Source organism: Bos indicus x Bos taurus, chromosome 7 (assembly GCF_003369695.1).
Source record: "Bos indicus x Bos taurus breed Angus x Brahman F1 hybrid chromosome 7, Bos_hybrid_MaternalHap_v2.0, whole genome shotgun sequence".
Taxonomy (NCBI): domain Eukaryota; kingdom Metazoa; phylum Chordata; class Mammalia; order Artiodactyla; family Bovidae; genus Bos; species Bos indicus x Bos taurus.
Genome location: NC_040082.1, coordinates 68110276 through 68127556, shown reverse-complemented (window position 1 = coordinate 68127556; position 17281 = coordinate 68110276). Strand labels below are relative to the sequence as shown.

Below are 17281 nucleotides of genomic sequence, written 5' to 3'. Positions count from 1 at the left end.
ATCAGCGAGACCCTAAGTAGCAATTCTAAGTAGATAAATCTGATAGATAATAATGTCTCATATCATACTCCTTTTTGTTATTAAGGTGCCATACAAAAACCATGAAAATTACATATAGAAATCAGGAATTATTGTCTGCTAGTTTCTTTAATTTTGTAAAACTGGAGTTTCACTGTAATAATTCAGTTTTACCTACCATCTTATGTGTGTGCTATCCTGAATTTTCTGAACCTTTACTATTCAGCACTGCTATAATATCTATAATCTTTATATCTTGTTCCACAACTTCTTTTCCCTGTGTGTTCATTCCTTAGCAGTCATGAGTTTCAAGTTGTCATATATCTCTTGCGTTTGGTGGGAAAACACCTTGAACACACATAGTACCCAGACTGTCCCTAGATCACATCCTGAAGTTCAGTTGCCTCCCTGATGTCTCCACTGGCCTACCCTTGGGTTAACTCTCACTCACCGGGAGCAAAAGTGATATATCATCATGTATATGTGGTTGGTAAATCACCTCTGACTCTTTGCTACCCTATGGACTATAGCACACCAGGCTCCTCAGTCAGTGGAATTCTCCAGGCAAGAATACTGGAGTGGGTTGTCATGCCCTCCAGAGGATCTTCCCAACCCAGGTATGGAACCGGTGCTCGTCTCCTACTTTGGCAGGCAGGTTCTTTACCATTAGTGCCACCTGGGAAGCCCCTCATCATGTATGGATTGTAGTGTAATCCGCAGAAGTTTTTCTGCTAGGTTTGGATAATGTTTCAGGTGGGAAGAGGTTAGGGAGCGCTGTGCACTGGCTTGTTTTATTGAGGCTGGTATAAACATTATGAGTTTTTTTTTTTGTTTTTTTTTTTTACAGCAGCACTATCCAATAGACCTACCTGCAGTGATGGAAATGTTTATATCAGCTCTGTGCCATATGTAAGCCACTGAGCATTTGAAATGGACCTAGTATTATTAAGTAAGTGCATTTTTAAGTTTAATTTAGATAGCTGTGTGTAGCTATTGATTCCATTATTAGACAGCACAGTTTTAGACCATGCCTTTCCTATGTAATCTTTTCCAGACAGGTAGTGAACCTCTGTCTATAACAAAACAAATGTCTCTCAGTCTCCACTCTCATTTGTCTCACCTCTATTTCCTCACCTCTTGTTTACTTCTGTAGTCTGACTTCTGCTCCTGCCACAGAAATATCAGGGATAAGCTCTGAGTATAACCAAGTGACTGATGTCTGACAATGGGTTGTTACTTCTCTCTCATCCTTCTTTAGCTTCTGAGTCACCCTTGTCCTGAGTTTCCTCTTTCTCTCTGACCTATTGGTTAATTCCTTTGAATAGTATGTTTACTGAGTGTCTGCTACATGCCAGGAGTTTGTTTGTATGTAGCTTATAGTCTGTGGTGTCATTTAATAAATTGGTGATATTCAACCTAATCAACTCAGAAATATGTTTTACCTTGCAACTTGGTGTATATATATATATATATATATATATATATATATATATATATATATGTAAATATATTCATAACAAAAGTTTCAAAAGAATTTCAATTTTCAAAAGAAGATTTTTGTTTGTGGTTGCAATAGGTCTTTGTTGCTGTGCATAGGCTTTCTCTAGTTTCAGCAAGAGGGGGCTACTTTTCCTTGAAGTATGCAGGCTTCTCATTTCAGTGGCTTCTCTTGTTGCGGCGCATGGGCTCTGGGTGCATGGGCTTCAGTAGTTGCGTCATGCAGGTTCATTAGTTGTGGCACAGGGGCCCAGTTGCCCCATGGCGTGTGGAATCTTGCTAGAGGTGAAGTGAAGTCACTCAGTCGTGTCTGACTCTTTGCAACCCCATGGACTGTAGTCCACCAGGCTCCCCCATCCATGGGATTCTCCAGGCAAGAATACTGGAGTGGGTTGCCATTTCCTTCTCCAGGAGATCTTCCTGACCCAGGGATCGAACCCAGGTCTCCCGCATTGCAGGCAGACGCTTTAACCTCTGAGCCACCAGGGGATTCAAATCCATGTGCCCTGCATTTGCAGGTGGACTTCAAACCACTGGACCACCCAGGAAAGCCCAGGAAAAGGTCTTTACTTAATATGCAAAGCGTATTAATATTTGTTTTACTGTTTTCTTTTTAAATGCTGGTGAAGACCTATTCTGTTAATTTCATGAGCCACTCACAGTTTGGAAATCCTGCCCTAAATGTCAGTTCTTCCCAGGCCCTGATACTAGCCTCTGACCTTCTTATGTAGCCTAATTTCTCTGAAAGCCCTCACCCAAGTACATGGCTCTCCTACCCATGACTACTGCTCCTTCCTTGCAACTCTGTCTCTACCTAGAATCCCCACAGATCAGATTCTGAGATCCAGCAGCTTCTCAAACCAATGGCCAGCCCATGGCTGCCTCTCACTCACTGCACACGAGTCTGATGCCATCCCCTTTTCCCAAATCCTGCTACTTCTCCTATATTTAGTTGGTTGGTGAATAATTTTAATCATCAACCTATTTACTCCAAACCTAGATTACATCCTAAATGAATCCCACTGTCTTCACTCAGCATCACATTAAGTATCTCAGTATCTGGAGAAGAGACACCTTCTCTCCATTTCATTGCCATTGCTTCAGCTTAGAACCTCCTCACCTCCCATATAGATAATATACTCAAGAATCTTCTAAATTAGCTCTATAGAGTAGAGCTTGGAGCAATGATAACTAATTTCTGTATCCACACTGTTCAGTATAGTAGCCACTAGCCAGGTGAGGGGTGCTTGAGAACTTAAAATGTGGCCAGTGCAACTGAGAAACTGAAATTTTAATTTAAATTTCGATAGCCATATGTGATTAATGACTACTACATTGGACAGCACAATTTCAATGTTCTCCCCATTACAAGTGTACCCCCTTCCAGTCCCTGACACAAATAACTAACCCCTGTTGTCTAATGAATGAAATATAAAAATATGAAAGTCATATAAAGATGTCAGTAACACCACCAATTACTAGGTAGTATCACAAGTCATCTATTTCTCAATGAAGTAAAGTTTTCTCATAAATTACTTTTAATTTCTTCAAATACTGCTACCTTCATGTTTAAAAACTACCCTTTTTTAGTTTGTTTTTTTCACCAATAGAAACTACCTTCTATGTTGATTTTTTTCTTACTATAAGTCAAATACTTAATAAATAACACCATCAATTGCTAATTGAATGTTTTAGTTGACTGATGTGTAGTGATAGAAAGCAGATCAGTAGTTGCCTAGGGGAGTGGTGGATTACAAAGTGGCACACAGAAACCTGTGGGTAGTGGATGTGTTCTCTATCTTGATTGTTGTGAGGATATAATTTGTGTGTCAGAAGTTTTCAAACCATACATTTCAATATCTGAAATTTTGTATGTCAATTATAAAGCAGTTTTATTTATTTTTTTTTAAATCTGGCTGAATACTTGCTGCTCTTAGAAATACATAGTGTAGAGGACCCGGAAGTGAGGGTGTGCGAGGCCTCTCTGGAAGTTGTCCCGGGTGTTCGCCGCCGGAGCTCCGGGTCGAGAGGACGGGGTCCCGCTGCCGGGAGAATCCTCCACTGCCGCCGGTGCCCGGAGCCCAGCCCTTTCCTATCCTAACCCAAAAAAAAAAAAAGAAATACATAGTGTAGCGTCCACTAATACAGATAGATAAAAGGGAGAGCCTTAACTCAAATCCCAGAATTATTTCTACCTTGTTAAATCTACTGGGTCTTCCAGAAGTAAATTATTTTCCCTGACTTGCTTATATCACTTGACAAAAAAAACATCAAACACTTATGCAATGTTTATTTTGTACCAGGCACCAAGTTCTGAGTAGTTTATGTCTATTCATTTGATCCTCATGACAACCAACTGAGGTATATTGTACCTCCATTTTTACAATTGAGGGACTAGAGGTTAAATAACTTGATCGAGTTTAGCAGAGAGTTGGAGAGAACAGATTGGAAAGCCAGGTTGGAACAGATAGGAAAGGGCATTAATGTCCTATCAGGAGAGTAAATTTTATGTAATGGTTAATACAAACCTTTGACAGTTTTTTATTAGGAGTATGACACAGCCAGAGATTATTTTAGGGAAATTCACCTGGCAGTTCACAGCTGTATTCCCCAGTGTTTAGAACACCACTTGGCATATGGTAGGCCCTCCATAAATATCTTGAATATTTATGGAACCATGTTGGGAGTTGTCCCATTTATTGATATAAATTTGTAGGGAAAGACAAACATTTGGATTCAATATTTTCAAACTGACAAATAATGCCCATAACTTCATTCTTGACCTTCTAACTTTCTCTCACTACATTCATTATTATGGTTCCAATTATCATTTCCATCTATAATGACTCCCATAAGAAACAAAAATATAGCTTCCTGTATTTCCCTTCATTGTTTGAGTTCTTCCCTCCATAGCTACACAAAAGAAAGTTATGTAATCCAACTCTCTTTCACATGACAGTGTGTCAAACCTGTGCACAGTCATCATGTACAGGTTTCTCTTTTCCAGGTTAAATAGTCTCAGCCCATTCAATCATGTATTGTATCTGTCACCATCTTAGTTACCCCTCTGGAACTGACCAGTGTCACTTAAACACATGACATCAATACTGACCAATGAGTCCAGAAATATCCTAATTAGTCCATTTCCTTGTCTTGAAAAGCTTTGGAATTATCCTCAGATGGTAAAGAATCTGTCTGCCTTGCAGGAGACCTGGGTTCAATCCCCGGGTGGGGAAGATCCCCTAGGGAAGAGCATGGCAACCCACTCCAGTTTCTTGCATGGAGAATCCCATGGACAGAGGAACCTGGGAGACCACAGCACGTGGACTCACACAGAGTCAGACACAAATGAAGTGACTTAGCATAGCACACAGTCATCCTCAACACAGTGCTACCTTAAAATGTATGGTACCTTACGTCAGGCACATTTTTCATTTCTGCATCTGCCGCCTCTGTTCCTTCTGGTTCAGGCTGTCATCACCCTAGGCCTGTGTCTGTTTTCCACTTCCTTGCATCCTGCTGCCAGACATGTACTCCCTAATCCATGCTGCTCTACATGTATCAGCAGACATTCATTGAGTATTTGTGATGAGCAGGCCCTGTGCTCATGCTTCAGGGCATTGTTTTCAGGGCAAAGCCTTTCTCTTAACGATGGGGAAGAAGGGCATTCCAGCATAGGCATCTCCAGGTATATGGAGATGGCATTTCACTAAACTTTTAAAAATGGGTGGAATTCAAAGTAGAGTTGAATAGCATTCCAAAACCACCAGAACCTAGGGGGAGATGCATGGAATAGATTCTTCTTCGTATCCTTCCAAAAGAACCAACCTTGCTGACACTTGATCTCAGACTTCTAGACTCCAGAACTGTGAGAAAATAAATTTCTGTTGCTTAATCCACTCGGTTTGTGGTACTTTGTTAGAACTACCCTAGAAAACTAATACAAGCCCCAAACTAGAAATAACCTAAATGTTAATCAACTTTATTTAGTGGAACAGGTAAATAAATATGGTATACTTACACAATGGAATACTATACAGCAACAAAAGTGAACTAACCACAACCACACTTAACAATATGAATAAACCTTACATGTAAAGTTAAGCAAAATGAATCAGATTCCAAAAGGGCACCTATAATATGATTCTATGTATCAATGAAAAGTGTAAGTGTTAGTTGCTCAGTTGTACAGGACTCTTTGTGACCCTATGGACTGTAGGCCACCAGACTTCTCTGTCCATGGAATTCTCCAGGAAAGAATACTGGAAGATTCCCTTCTCCAGGGGATCTTTCCCACCCAGGGAAAACCCCACCTGGGTCTCCTGCATTGCAGGCAGATTTTTACTGTCTGAGCCACCAGGGAAGTCCAAACTATAAATTAGCCAAAACTAATTTATGTTCTCAGAATTATGGTTACTCTTTACATGGGAGGAGAGACAAAAAATGAGCCAAAGGGTTTTGGGGGATTCTGGAAATATTCCATTTCTTTTTATTTTGAAATATTCCATTTCTTAATACGAATACTGGTTGCATGGGTTTATTCAGTTGTTAACAAGCAATGGGAAGGGCTTGAAGGATCTAAGTGTACACAAACGACCGCACAGTTGCACTTTCTCACACACTAGCAAAGTAATTCTCAAAATTCTCCAAGCCAGGCTTCAACAGTATGTGAACCAAGAAATTCCAGATGTTCAAGCTGGATTTAGAAAAGGCAGAGAAACCAGAGATCAAATTGCCAACATTCACTGGATTGTAGAGAAAACAAGGACATTACAGAAAAACATCTGCTTTATTGACTACACCAAAGCCTTTGACTGTGTGGATCATTAACAAACTGTGCAAATTCTTCAAGAGATGGGAATACCAGACCACCTTACCTGCCTCCTGAGAAATCTGTGTGCAGGTCAAGAAGCAACAGTTAGAACCAGATATGGAACAATGGACTGGTTTCAAATTGGGAAAGGAATACGTCAAGCCTGTATATTGTCTCCCTGTCTTTTTAACTTACATGCAGAGTATATCATGTGAAATGCCAGGCTGGATGAAGCACAAGCTGGAATCAAGATCGCCAGGATCAATAACCACAGATATGCAGGTGACACCACCCTTATGGCAGAAAGCAAAGAACTAAAGAACCTCTTGATGAAACTGAAAGAGGAGAGTGAAAAAATTGGCTTAAAATTAAACATTCAAAAAACTAAGATCATGGCATCCAGTCCCATCACTTCATGGCAAATAGATGGGGAAACAATGGAAATGGTGACAGACTTTATTTTTGGGGGCTCCAAAATCACTGCAGATGGTGACTGCAGCCATGAAATTAAAAGACGCTTGCTCCTTGGAAGAAAAGCTTTGACAAACCTAGACAGCATATTAAAAAGTAGAGACGTTACTTTGCCGACAAAGGTCCATCTAGTCAAAGCTGTGGTTTTTCCAGTAGTCGTGTATGGATGTGAGAGTTGGAGTATAAAGAAAGCTGAGCACCGAAGAATTGATGCTTTTGAACTGGTGTTGGAGAAGACTCTTGAGTGTCCTTTGGACTGCAGGGAGATCAAACTAGTCAATCCTCAAGGAAATCAGTCCTGAATATTCATTGGAGAGACTGATGCTAAAGCTTCAATACTTTGGCCACCTGATACTAAGAACTGAATCGTTGGAAAAGACCCTGATGCTGGGAAAGATTGAAGGCAGGAGGAGAAGCAGACAAGAGAAGATAAGATGGTTGGATAGCATCACCGACGTGATTGACGTGAGTTTGAGCAAGCTCCAGGAGTTGGTGATGGACAGGGAAGCCTGGCGTGCTGCAGTCCATGAGGTCGCAAAGTGTTGGACACGACTAAGCGACTGAACTGAGCAGAGGAGAGGGGCAGAAGCTCTGGATGGGTGACAAGATATGTGGCACTAAGTGACCATGAAAGGAAGATTAGAACTGGTAAAGAATGATCCTGAGTGGCATCGTCCGGAGCCTGATAGGCAGCCCTGAGGGCAGAGGGTCACATTCCCAAATGCTTTTCTGGAAAACAACAATAACAGCACTTCTCAGTGGAACAAGACATTGAACAGAGAGCTCAGCCAGTATGCTTTTGTAGAGATAACTGGAAAGCCGTCTAGGAGTACCCCCCAATATTGGTAGTGCAATATTGGACGGGTCATCAATTCCTTGGCAGGGCTGTGGCAGGGATTAAGGTAACAGGTATCAAGTGTGGCCTCTTGGTAAGAAGTCATTAGCTAACTAACGGGACTTTCGGGCGGTGGCCCCCAAGGTCACTCCACCTCGGGGCACCCCTAGCCAGGCTGCGGCACCTGCGGGGATATCTTTCTGCGTCCACGCCTGCCCCTGTGAACCGCAGAAACACAAAAGTATACACCCGGACTCCGCCACTAGGCCCTGAGGCTGTGCACGGGGCTCAGAGCCCTTTCCTCTTGATTGGGCGGGAAGAGACCCCGGTGGGACGTAGGCAAAGAAGGAGGCAGGGATTGGTTGAGCCCAGGAAGAAGGTGGGGCCTTGACACGGAGGGAGGTGGACCGGGAGTCTCCTGGGGCTCCGTCTATTGGTCCCGCCCCCTTACTGGAATTCTGCCCCGTGCTGCTAAGGCCGAACCGTTAGTGGAGCCGTCTTACGTCTCGTAGTTTTCCCAGCAACCGGTGACGCACCGGCATGAGGCAGGCCACTGGCCAACCCGGGAGAGCGGGGCTGGAGCCTGATCCTCAATCCCGCGGCACCTCCCAGTTCCCCCCACTAGGCCGCCCCGCGCTCCTTCCCTCCTTTCCCCGCCCCAGTCCCGCAGTCCGGGAGGCGGGGGTCAGCGACCCAGCTGAGTGGGAGCCGCGCGGTGTCCGAGGAGCCAGTCGGCGACCGGTGAGGGGACCGAGGGGCGGGGGGGAGGGCTGGCGCGGGGCAGCGATCCCCAATTGTCGCCCGGCTTTTTCACTCAGCTTCGGGCGGCCAGCGTCTGCCGCCGTGAAGAACGCCTCCGTAGCAACTAGTGACGCAGAGGCCCAGCGGAGTAAGGGATTGGCCGGCCCGTGTCCGCTGCTGCCGCGCGGCCTGCTCCTCCCAGGCCTTCCCTCCATCTGTCCTCGCCAGTCTAACCGCTGTGACCTTCGTTGCTGGCGGCCACACGACGCAAATATCGCCAGGCTGAGTCCGAATAAAAGGGCAGCGGCAGCCTCCGGGTCCCGACCATATTAAACGCCCCCTACTCTACACTACGTTTTTGGTGCCCTGTCTTGCCCTTCGCGTGGGCTGGCTCCTAGGGCAAAGAGTTGAGGTGGGCCCAGGGATGGGAAATTTCGTCCAAGGAGAATCTGACCAGCAACTCATGAAGAAAACTAACTGAGGCGCCCGGGATTGGCTGCGCTGCGGAGAGGGGCCGGGGAAGGCGACCTGCTCAGGTGCGGCGTTCCTCATTCCTCGAATAGTTGTTTTCAGCTCCCGTTAAGTACTAGACACCAAGCCTTAAAATGAGTAATCAACGTCACTACTTACTCTAAGCCCACGGTGTTTGTCGAGGGTCTGCGAAAGCACCACGCTTCTCTAATCCCATTAAGTAGGGTTCTTTGCGGGGTTGGGGAGCAGTCGGGGAGGGGAAGGACTTAAAGGTTTTGCAGAACGTTTAGGATGCTTACCAGGTAGGAGTCAAACCCCTTTTTCAGAGTTCCTCAAAACTGTCCTGGGAAGAGTAAATCCTAAAAACTCAGCAACTGCCGTTCTCAGACTTTACACCTACCTCTTTTCATAGGAGACGTTATAATAGTTTCCTCTACTGAGTTTTCTCAGGCAGGAGTGTTAGGCACACGACTTCCCTGTCCAAGGTCACACAGCCAGCCATGGAAGACCCAGAACTTGGATACTTGCCTCTCTAGTTCCCCTACAGAGGTTGCAGTTCCCACTTAGTAAACCAAGGCAGAGTATTTGCAGTGTATGCAGTGGATAGGGCTATGGAGGATAAGATGACTAGAGAGAGGCACTCTCCTCCAGGAACCTAATGCTTGAAAGAATAGCATTCCAGATTAATACATCATTTTTAAAAAGCATTAGGTGCCTTATGTGTGCCCAACTTCTTGCTAGGCCCAGGAAGAATGCGAACCACCTTATAGTCCTTCCCCTCATCCCGCTTCTGGGCTCCTCTGGCTCTTCTGAGCTGTAGTCTTGCCCGTGTGTCAAAGGAATATAGAGAATAAACTGTACTGCTGTGTTCTCTCCCTGTCAACATACATACCTTCTCCACACTTCCCAGATTTCACAGAAAAAATCTTTGTGGAAAAAAGTTGCAAATGAATCCGCTTGGATCATGATCAGGCTTGGGCAGTTGAGGGGAAGAGGGAACTGTCGTTTCTGTTTCCACCAGTTCTTTAAACATATCTGGATCTGAACGGACTGGATCTGAAGCTGGAAGAGACAAGGTCTTTTAAAATACTGGACCTTGTTTCTGTTAAGGGAAAGAGGGAAGTGAGGAGTGGCCACTTCGCTGCTCTGGATTTCATACCTCATCCTCACTTAGAAAAGAGACTGAAACCTTTCCGAGTGGACTGGGAATCAGTCTTTAATGTTACTTTTACTGACTATTCAGAGTAAAGCCAAGGAGGGGGCTGGAGGAGTGGAGGTGCTCAGTAGGATTTCTGCGGAGGGATTATTGGGGCTGAGTACTGAATGAAGAAGGGAAAGGGCTTTCAGGTAGAAAGACCTACAACTGGAAAAGACCCATATTAGGCTCCAGAGGGCAAGGGAAACTTTTCCATCCATCCAATTCCTCCCCCCTCCTCCTCCCAGCCGTGAAAAGTGTATCATTTGCCTCTTAATGGATGTAAAATTTCGTCTGCCTCTAGGGGTATCTCAGAGTCCTTGAGACTACACTTTCATTAAGCCTGGGGCAACAGAACAGACTTTAGAGCTGGGACTAGGGTGGAGTTTAAGTATATAGAGAGAGGCCAGCAGAAGAATCTTCTCTCCCAAATGCAGCTACCACTCTCCAAACCTCTTCTAAGGCCAACAGTTTCCTTTCTCATTACCAGGATTGCAAAGAATCGAATGCAAGGCACAAGTGAGCCCCAGTCCCATGGCAGCCTGTGAGGTCGCCTGGGACTTCCTGATCTGCTACCATCAACTGGCCGGGGCCAGAAGGGTTGGAGACTATCAGGGAGAATCAGACAAGCCTCCTGGCCTGCCATCCCTTCCCTGTCCCTGGACCCACTTGCCGCCCGAGTGGCTCTAGAAAAGCTCACACCGCAGGGGAACCTTAGGTCACACAGGGGTGCCCAGTAGTACCCACCTCAAAGGACTGGTAGGAGGAGGAAAGTGGTACATACACAGGAACATACGAGAGCCATTCCATATTGATGCTAGTAACAACTAGGAAAGTAGCAGTAACAACTAGGAGAGTAGCTTTGCACTAGTCACAACCCCAAGTCCCAAACAGATCTACATGGCACTATAGATATTCACTTTCCCAAAGAGCAGATGGACCCTCTGGAGCGTGTGACCAGAGCCCTTCATCTTAGGAGATGAGAAGAGTGGCCATCTTCTCTGGTTCTAAGGGTCCGGGAAGTTAGTGACCTTTCCATGCAGTCCCCTCCAGGGATTGTGAGGTGGGGTAGCCTCCCTTTGTATGTGTTCCAAGCCATTTGGCCACATTTGTAATCATCACTTGTCTTAAAAACAGGTGAAATAAATTATAAAATATATTTCATTATTTCACTTAACCCAATACATCTAAAATTTTATTTCAACATACAGTATTAAACATTATTCATGAGATATTTTGCATTCTTTTTCATACTAAGTCTTTGAAGTTAGGACCGTACTCGACCCTTATAGCACATCTCATTTGGAACCAACCATATTTCAAGTTTCAGTTGCCTCATGTCGCTTGTGGCACAGCTGAGGCAGCCCTCAAACCCACATCTGCATCCAACTCTGGTTGAAAGAGTCTTCACAATGCCCCAGAAATGTTGGCCTGGCAGAAAAGATAACCAGGGAGGAAAATCTTTATTCTGACTGAAGAGTACAACTCAGAAGAAAAAGAACTACACATCTCTCACAGAAGATTGTTAGTAAATGTACCAAATCCTGATTTAGTCCAACACTCATGTGAACCATTAGATATGACATGAAATGCTGGCAATATCTATTAAGAAACAAATACGTTTTGTGGTAAACGAAACTCAGAAATGTATTGTGATGTTAAGTTTTGCCATTAGCTTATCTTCTTAGTACTTGTCTTTTATTAGTTACATATAATAAATCTGTACGTATTAAATGCTTAAAAGCTACTAAAATTGAACAACTATGATTTTTTGTAAATTCACACATAATTATCCCCTTCCCTCTTTAAAGCCTCCCTCATACTTATTTTTTTCCCGAAAGTCAAAGAAATTTGGTGGTATAACACTTCAAAATTCAATCAGGAAAATGATGGTTAGGACAGTCTGGAAATTGTTCTGTTGGCAGGGTAATACTTTTTTTTTTTTTTTTTCCAGATTTTCTTCCAGGCATAGACCCTTTCCTTCAAGGGCAAGCTCCAGTATGGGGTAAGGTGAACAGAAGTGAAACTTGAAGGATACACCCTGACACTCAAGCACCAAACCTGCACCCTAGACCGGGGTCTCTTATTCCATGTCTGTAATGGGGGAAAATGGTATCTTTGTTTATGTCATTTATGTGTGTGTGTTTATGTTTGTGCATTTGTCTTACTTTCCTTGGACATGTACCCTTGAAAGTGGTAGCCTGGTAGAGGGTTCAATCCCAGAAATTTGGCCTGAGAGGTGCCAGGGTCTCCAGAGATACTCAGGTGAGGGGGAACACTCACTAGGACATAAGCCCTGCTTTCCTTGGCATTTGGGATCAACCACTGACCCTTAAGAGGTTTTATTCACATGAGAGCAAACATTCCTTTGATTTTGACCAGTTAGAATCAGCAACCCAAGCAAGTGTCTGGGCTGAAAACTCCTTCTGGAAGAACCAAGAGACTCCCTCTAAAGTTTGCTCTCAGGTCTGCAGAGGTCTCTTGCTCCTAATTACAGATTTTGTTTAAAACTCTTTGAATAAGATGACCAGGATTTAAAATATTCCAGTGCACCCCTCCCTGACCCCATCTCCAAAAACAAGTATGAGCTGGGGCAAGCTGGGGGGATGTCATAGATGAAACATAATTTAGAATATAAATAAATGCTGAAGGTGAGTGAGTAATCTGTGATATTCTTCTTGTTAAGTTTTTTATACTTGAAAATATCTGTTTAAAAAATACTTCTCTTTCAGGAAATGTTCCCTTCTTCTTTCTTCCTGCATCTATCCTCTCTGCTCAGTTTAAAATCACATTGTTCCTCTTATTTTATCCCTCCTGCAGGGCTCAGCACACCCTGCTCCAGAGGCACAGAGAGAAAACATCCTACATCAGCCACTCCTGCCCAATAGTACGGAGGGGAGCAGAAGCTTCAGAGCCCACTCCTGCAGGTCTGTAGCTTTAAAGCCTTCTTTAAATTGAGTCCATTTGCATCCAGAAGATTAGAACCCCATCTGTGGGGTGTTTTAACCACAGCTCTGGAAATTTAGAGTTGCCATCTGCTGATAAGAAAATGACTGATGACTATTGTTTACTTCCTATCTCTGATCTGTTGGGTGACATGGCTGTAGTTGATAGTGACTACACCTGTCTCCCATGTCCCACTGAACTGAACTGGGGACAGAGCCGTGGGTCTTGAGGCAGTCAGTGGTGAGGCCAGCCAGGTTAGGAGAGCAGCCCCATTTGTGCTTTAGATAGAGGGCACAGGAAGTTCTGTGCACAAATGCTGATCCTGCTCATGGACAGCCAACTGGGCCAACTTGTCAGAAGGATTCAGGGATACCATTTGAGATAAAGAGAATAGCAGAGCAGATTTCATCCCCATAAAGGGGCTTCTTTGCTACTTCAGGTTCTCAGATCCTTGGAGCTGGGGTAATGAGGAAAGTCTCCAGAATGTTTGCAAACAACTTGGATGCCCTGACAATTAGAAAGGATTTTCCTTCTTCCTTCCTCGCCCTCCCTAGAAATTTGAAAGGCACTTCTTCAATAATGGGTTGCCCTTGTGGCTCAGCTGGTAAAGAATCTGCCTGCAATGTGAGAGACCTGGTTTGATCCCTGGGTTGGGAAGATCCCCTGGAGAAGGGAAAGGCTTCACACTCCAGTATTCTGGCCTGGAGAATTCCATGGACTACAGTCCATGGAGTCGCAAAGAGTCGTACATGACTGAGCGACTTTCACTTCACTTTCATTAATAATACCATCAACTTTTGATAATATTCTTTTACCCCTTTCCTGGGTCCTGAGTTGCTTCACTTTCTCAAAGTTAGGCCAGGGAACTTGAGACTGTGCCCTGGCGTGGAGTGACTGCTTATCAGGTGCTATCCAAAGCCAAGGAGCAAGACTTCAGTTTTCTCAAATACCTTCCTTTGCTCAGGTCCCAGCCATTCCTGAGCCTGTTGCCCTAGCTGCTGCTGCTTGAGGGGGTTATGCTTCACCACTTCCAGTCTAGGCCTGGCTCAGTTAACATTGGTTACTCAGGAAATCCTGAGTCTTTGGAAGAAGGCTTTGATTGGTTTAGGCCTAGGGGACTTCTCATTGCCCATCCCTCCTTGGTCATTTCCTAGTGCATCACCAGGCCAGGATCCCTGGTCCAAAGCTTTAAAACAAGCTGGACACTCTTCCTCTTCTGAGCACTGTACTGGAGGCAAACTTCCCTCTGAGTCCCTCCTGCCCTTCCTAGTGGCACAAGGACACACCCCTCCCTGGCCTATATTTCTCAGACTCCCGTGGTTTTGCCTCCTCTCTTGGAGAATGGAATTCAGGGATGACCTAACTGAGGGAGCTACAGAAAACAGGGAGCCTGTGCTTGACCCTCCATTCCCCAAGGTGTAGCTGTCATAGATGTTGCTGGAGCTCACAATTACCTTCTCTCTGCAGGGCTCATGATACATGGTAAACCTGGCTGCAGCCCACCTCTGAAACAGCCACAGCACCTGCCATGAGAGAAGGAACCCTGGAATCTACAAACCAATTTTCCAGGCCTCTCTCCCTTCCCTTTGCTACTGCTCCCTTTCTATGCCTTAAAAATAACTCAGATGGAGAAGGTGGACTCCAGAGTGTGAGTGGCACTCTGCACGCTGAGGGCTCCCGACTTGGCCCTCACCATGTTCGCTGCCTCAGAGGTGGCAGCGGGCAGACCTTATGGGTGCAGTGAGTGTGGCAAGAGCTTCCGCTACAGTTCAGTGCTGCTGCGGCATGAGCGCGTCCACAGTCGTGACAGCAGCTTCCGCTGCCTAGAGTGTGGCGAGCGATGCGCAGAGGCCTCTGACCTCCGTGCACATAGACGCGCTCACGCGGGCCAGACGCTCTACATCTGCAGTGAGTGTGGCCAGAGCTTCCGCCACAGCGGCCGCCTTGACCTGCACCAGAGCGTACACAGGCGGCGCATCCGCTCCTGCCGCTGCCGAGCTTGTGGCGGATGCTTTCCACACCTCCCGGCTCTGTTACTGCACCGGCGCCGCTGGCACCCTCCCGAGAGGCCCCACCGCTGTCCGCTGTGCCCTCGAGCCTTCCGCCAGAGCGCGCTGCGCTTCCACCTGGCACGGGCGCACCCATGGGGAACACCTACCGTGCCTGCTGACACCCTCCACCGCTGCACACAGTGCTCGCGGGCCTTCCGCAGCGTCGCTGGACTTCGGAGCCATTTGCGTGTTCATGCAGCCAGGAGCCCCAGTGACTCCACACTTCGGCAGCCAGGTGCTCCGGACACACACCAGTGTGGTGTGTGTGGCAAGAGCTTTGGCAAGAGTTCCACACTAACGCGACACCTGCAGACGCACTCGGGTGAGAAACCTTTCAAATGCCCGGATTGCGGCAAGGGCTTCTTGGAGAGTGCCACACTGGTGCGCCATCAGCGCACACACACGGGCGAGAAGCCTTACGCCTGCAGCGACTGCGGGCGACGCTTCAGTGAGAGCTCCACGCTGCTGCGCCATCGACGCAGCCATCAGGGAGAGCGGCCACATGCCTGTGCCACATGTGGCAAGGGCTTTGGGCAGCGCTCTGACCTGGTGGTGCACCAGCGCATCCACACAGGTGAGAGGCCCTTCCCATGTACTGAGTGCGGCCGCTGCTTCAGCGACCGCTCAGACCTCACGAAGCACAGGCGCACACACACAGGTGAGAAACCCTACCGCTGTGAGTTGTGCGGCAAGTGCTTCACATGCGTCTCCAACCTCAATGTGCACCGGCGCAACCATGCTGGCCACAAGCCCCACAAGTGCCCTGAGTGTGGCAAGGCCTTCAGTGTGGGTTCCAAGCTGGCACTGCACCGCAAGACGCACCTGGGCGAGCGGCCAGCGGAATGTGCGGAGTGTGGCAAATGTTTTAGCCACAGCCGCTCCCTGTCACAGCACCAGCGAGCTCACAGGCGTGCTCGTGCCTCCACTGCTCCTGCTGCCGCTGCCACTCAGCCCAAGGCAGGCACTGCACTCATCGTTGCTGGGCAAGCAGGACAGGAAAAGCCAGGGCTTTTTTTGTCTCAGTTGAGAGAGACTTGTTGAGACTTCTCTGGGGTGGGCTAGACAAGCACTCATACAATGCCACAGGGACGGTGGGACAACTCGCAGACAGAGGTCTGTGGAAAGACAGCATGGCCTATCACCTTTCTCCATCTCTCTTGGTAGAACTAAACCTGGCTTCTCACCGCACCCCTACGTCTATGTCGCTTGTCAGCTCCTTGCCTGTCCTCAGCCCTTCCTTCTTCCCCTCTGAGGTGTAGGTTTAGGGAAAACCTCTCAGACCCCACGAGTAGAAGAGCATCCAAGTATTGATGTTTCACATCCCTGCTGCTGTGCTCTCAGGTCTTGCCTGTCTTCCCATCATTGTTCTGTCTTCTCTTATTCCATCTCCTTTTTGCAGCCTGAGTCCCCTCTACCTTTTCTTTCTGGGTACTTTTGGTATCCTATCTCTTCAGGTAATGACTATAGATGTGGCTAGAGTCACATCCCACCAGTGGTCTTCTTGCCTCTTCCTTTCACTTGGCTGTTAGTCTCTTGCTGCTTTTTCCCTCAGCTTCTGAGAGATAGGAAATTTGCAGAGAAATAGTGGGAGACCTCACTTTTCTGAAAGATATCTCCATATCAGAAGCACTCAGAGAAGTGCTTCACAGCATGTAAAGGTGGGCATGAGCCCTCAGCATGGCTGCCCACCTGTCTCATGGGACAGACCTGTTGGTGTACAGATCAGGGTGCTTCTCAGGATAGTGTTCTCCAGGTAGGGGACAATAGCCTGGGACCTGAGTCAAGACCACATGGGTCCACAAAGCTAGGCACTGCCAAGTGGAGTGAGAATGCTATGTACAAATCACGCTTGGAACCATAGGAAAACAGCTCCACAGAGGCCACAGTGCAGGGCTGAAAATTCCCTGGAATTGGCCTTTTTTTTTTCTTGCAGGTGGTGAAATAAAGAATTGTTTGAGTTCTAGATGCCAAGAGCTCCCTTTGTTAAACCTGAGGCTGCTGTATTCACAGACACCAAGTCACCCAAGAAACAGGACCTTTCAAAAATCAAGGTCTCTGGTCCCTTCCCAGGCTACATCAGCAACCGTGGATGTATAGCCCCCTCATTTTTTTCACTGGAAGGCAAGACTCTTCAGGGGCCCCTATACATCTGGTTGTCTTGGTTAACAAAGAATAGAAATGTGGCCCCGAGTCACATACCTCTAATCCTTCTCCAGCCCATCCCTCTGGAATGACCTAGTGAT

At 46.4% G+C, this 17281-nt stretch overlaps 1 protein-coding gene across 5 annotated transcripts; it reads left to right on the top strand.

Annotated features, from left to right (window-relative positions):
- Nucleotides 1-855: 855 nt before the first annotated feature.
- On the top strand, nt 856-17026 carry ZNF672 (zinc finger protein 672). 5 transcript variants are annotated; one of them, XM_027546745.1, is made up of 4 exons: nt 856-967; nt 11996-12046; nt 12862-12968; nt 14455-17026. In XM_027546745.1, the coding sequence occupies exon 4, from the start codon at nt 14682-14684 to the stop codon at nt 16077-16079; it is 1398 nt and encodes a 465-aa protein (XP_027402546.1). In that variant the 5' UTR covers nt 856-967; nt 11996-12046; nt 12862-12968; nt 14455-14681; the 3' UTR covers nt 16080-17026. The 5 variants fall into 5 exon arrangements, with proteins under 5 accessions (XP_027402546.1, XP_027402545.1, XP_027402544.1 ...); XM_027546744.1 differs by lacking the exon at nt 856-967 and adding an exon at nt 8087-8375; XM_027546743.1 differs by lacking the exon at nt 856-967 and adding an exon at nt 8384-8911.
- Nucleotides 17027-17281: the final 255 nt, after the last annotated feature.

Coding starts and splice junctions, on each gene's coding strand:
- ZNF672 (XM_027546745.1), top strand. CDS start 14,682: ATGTTCGCTGCCTCAGAGGTGGCAGCGGGCAGACCTTATGGGTGCAGT.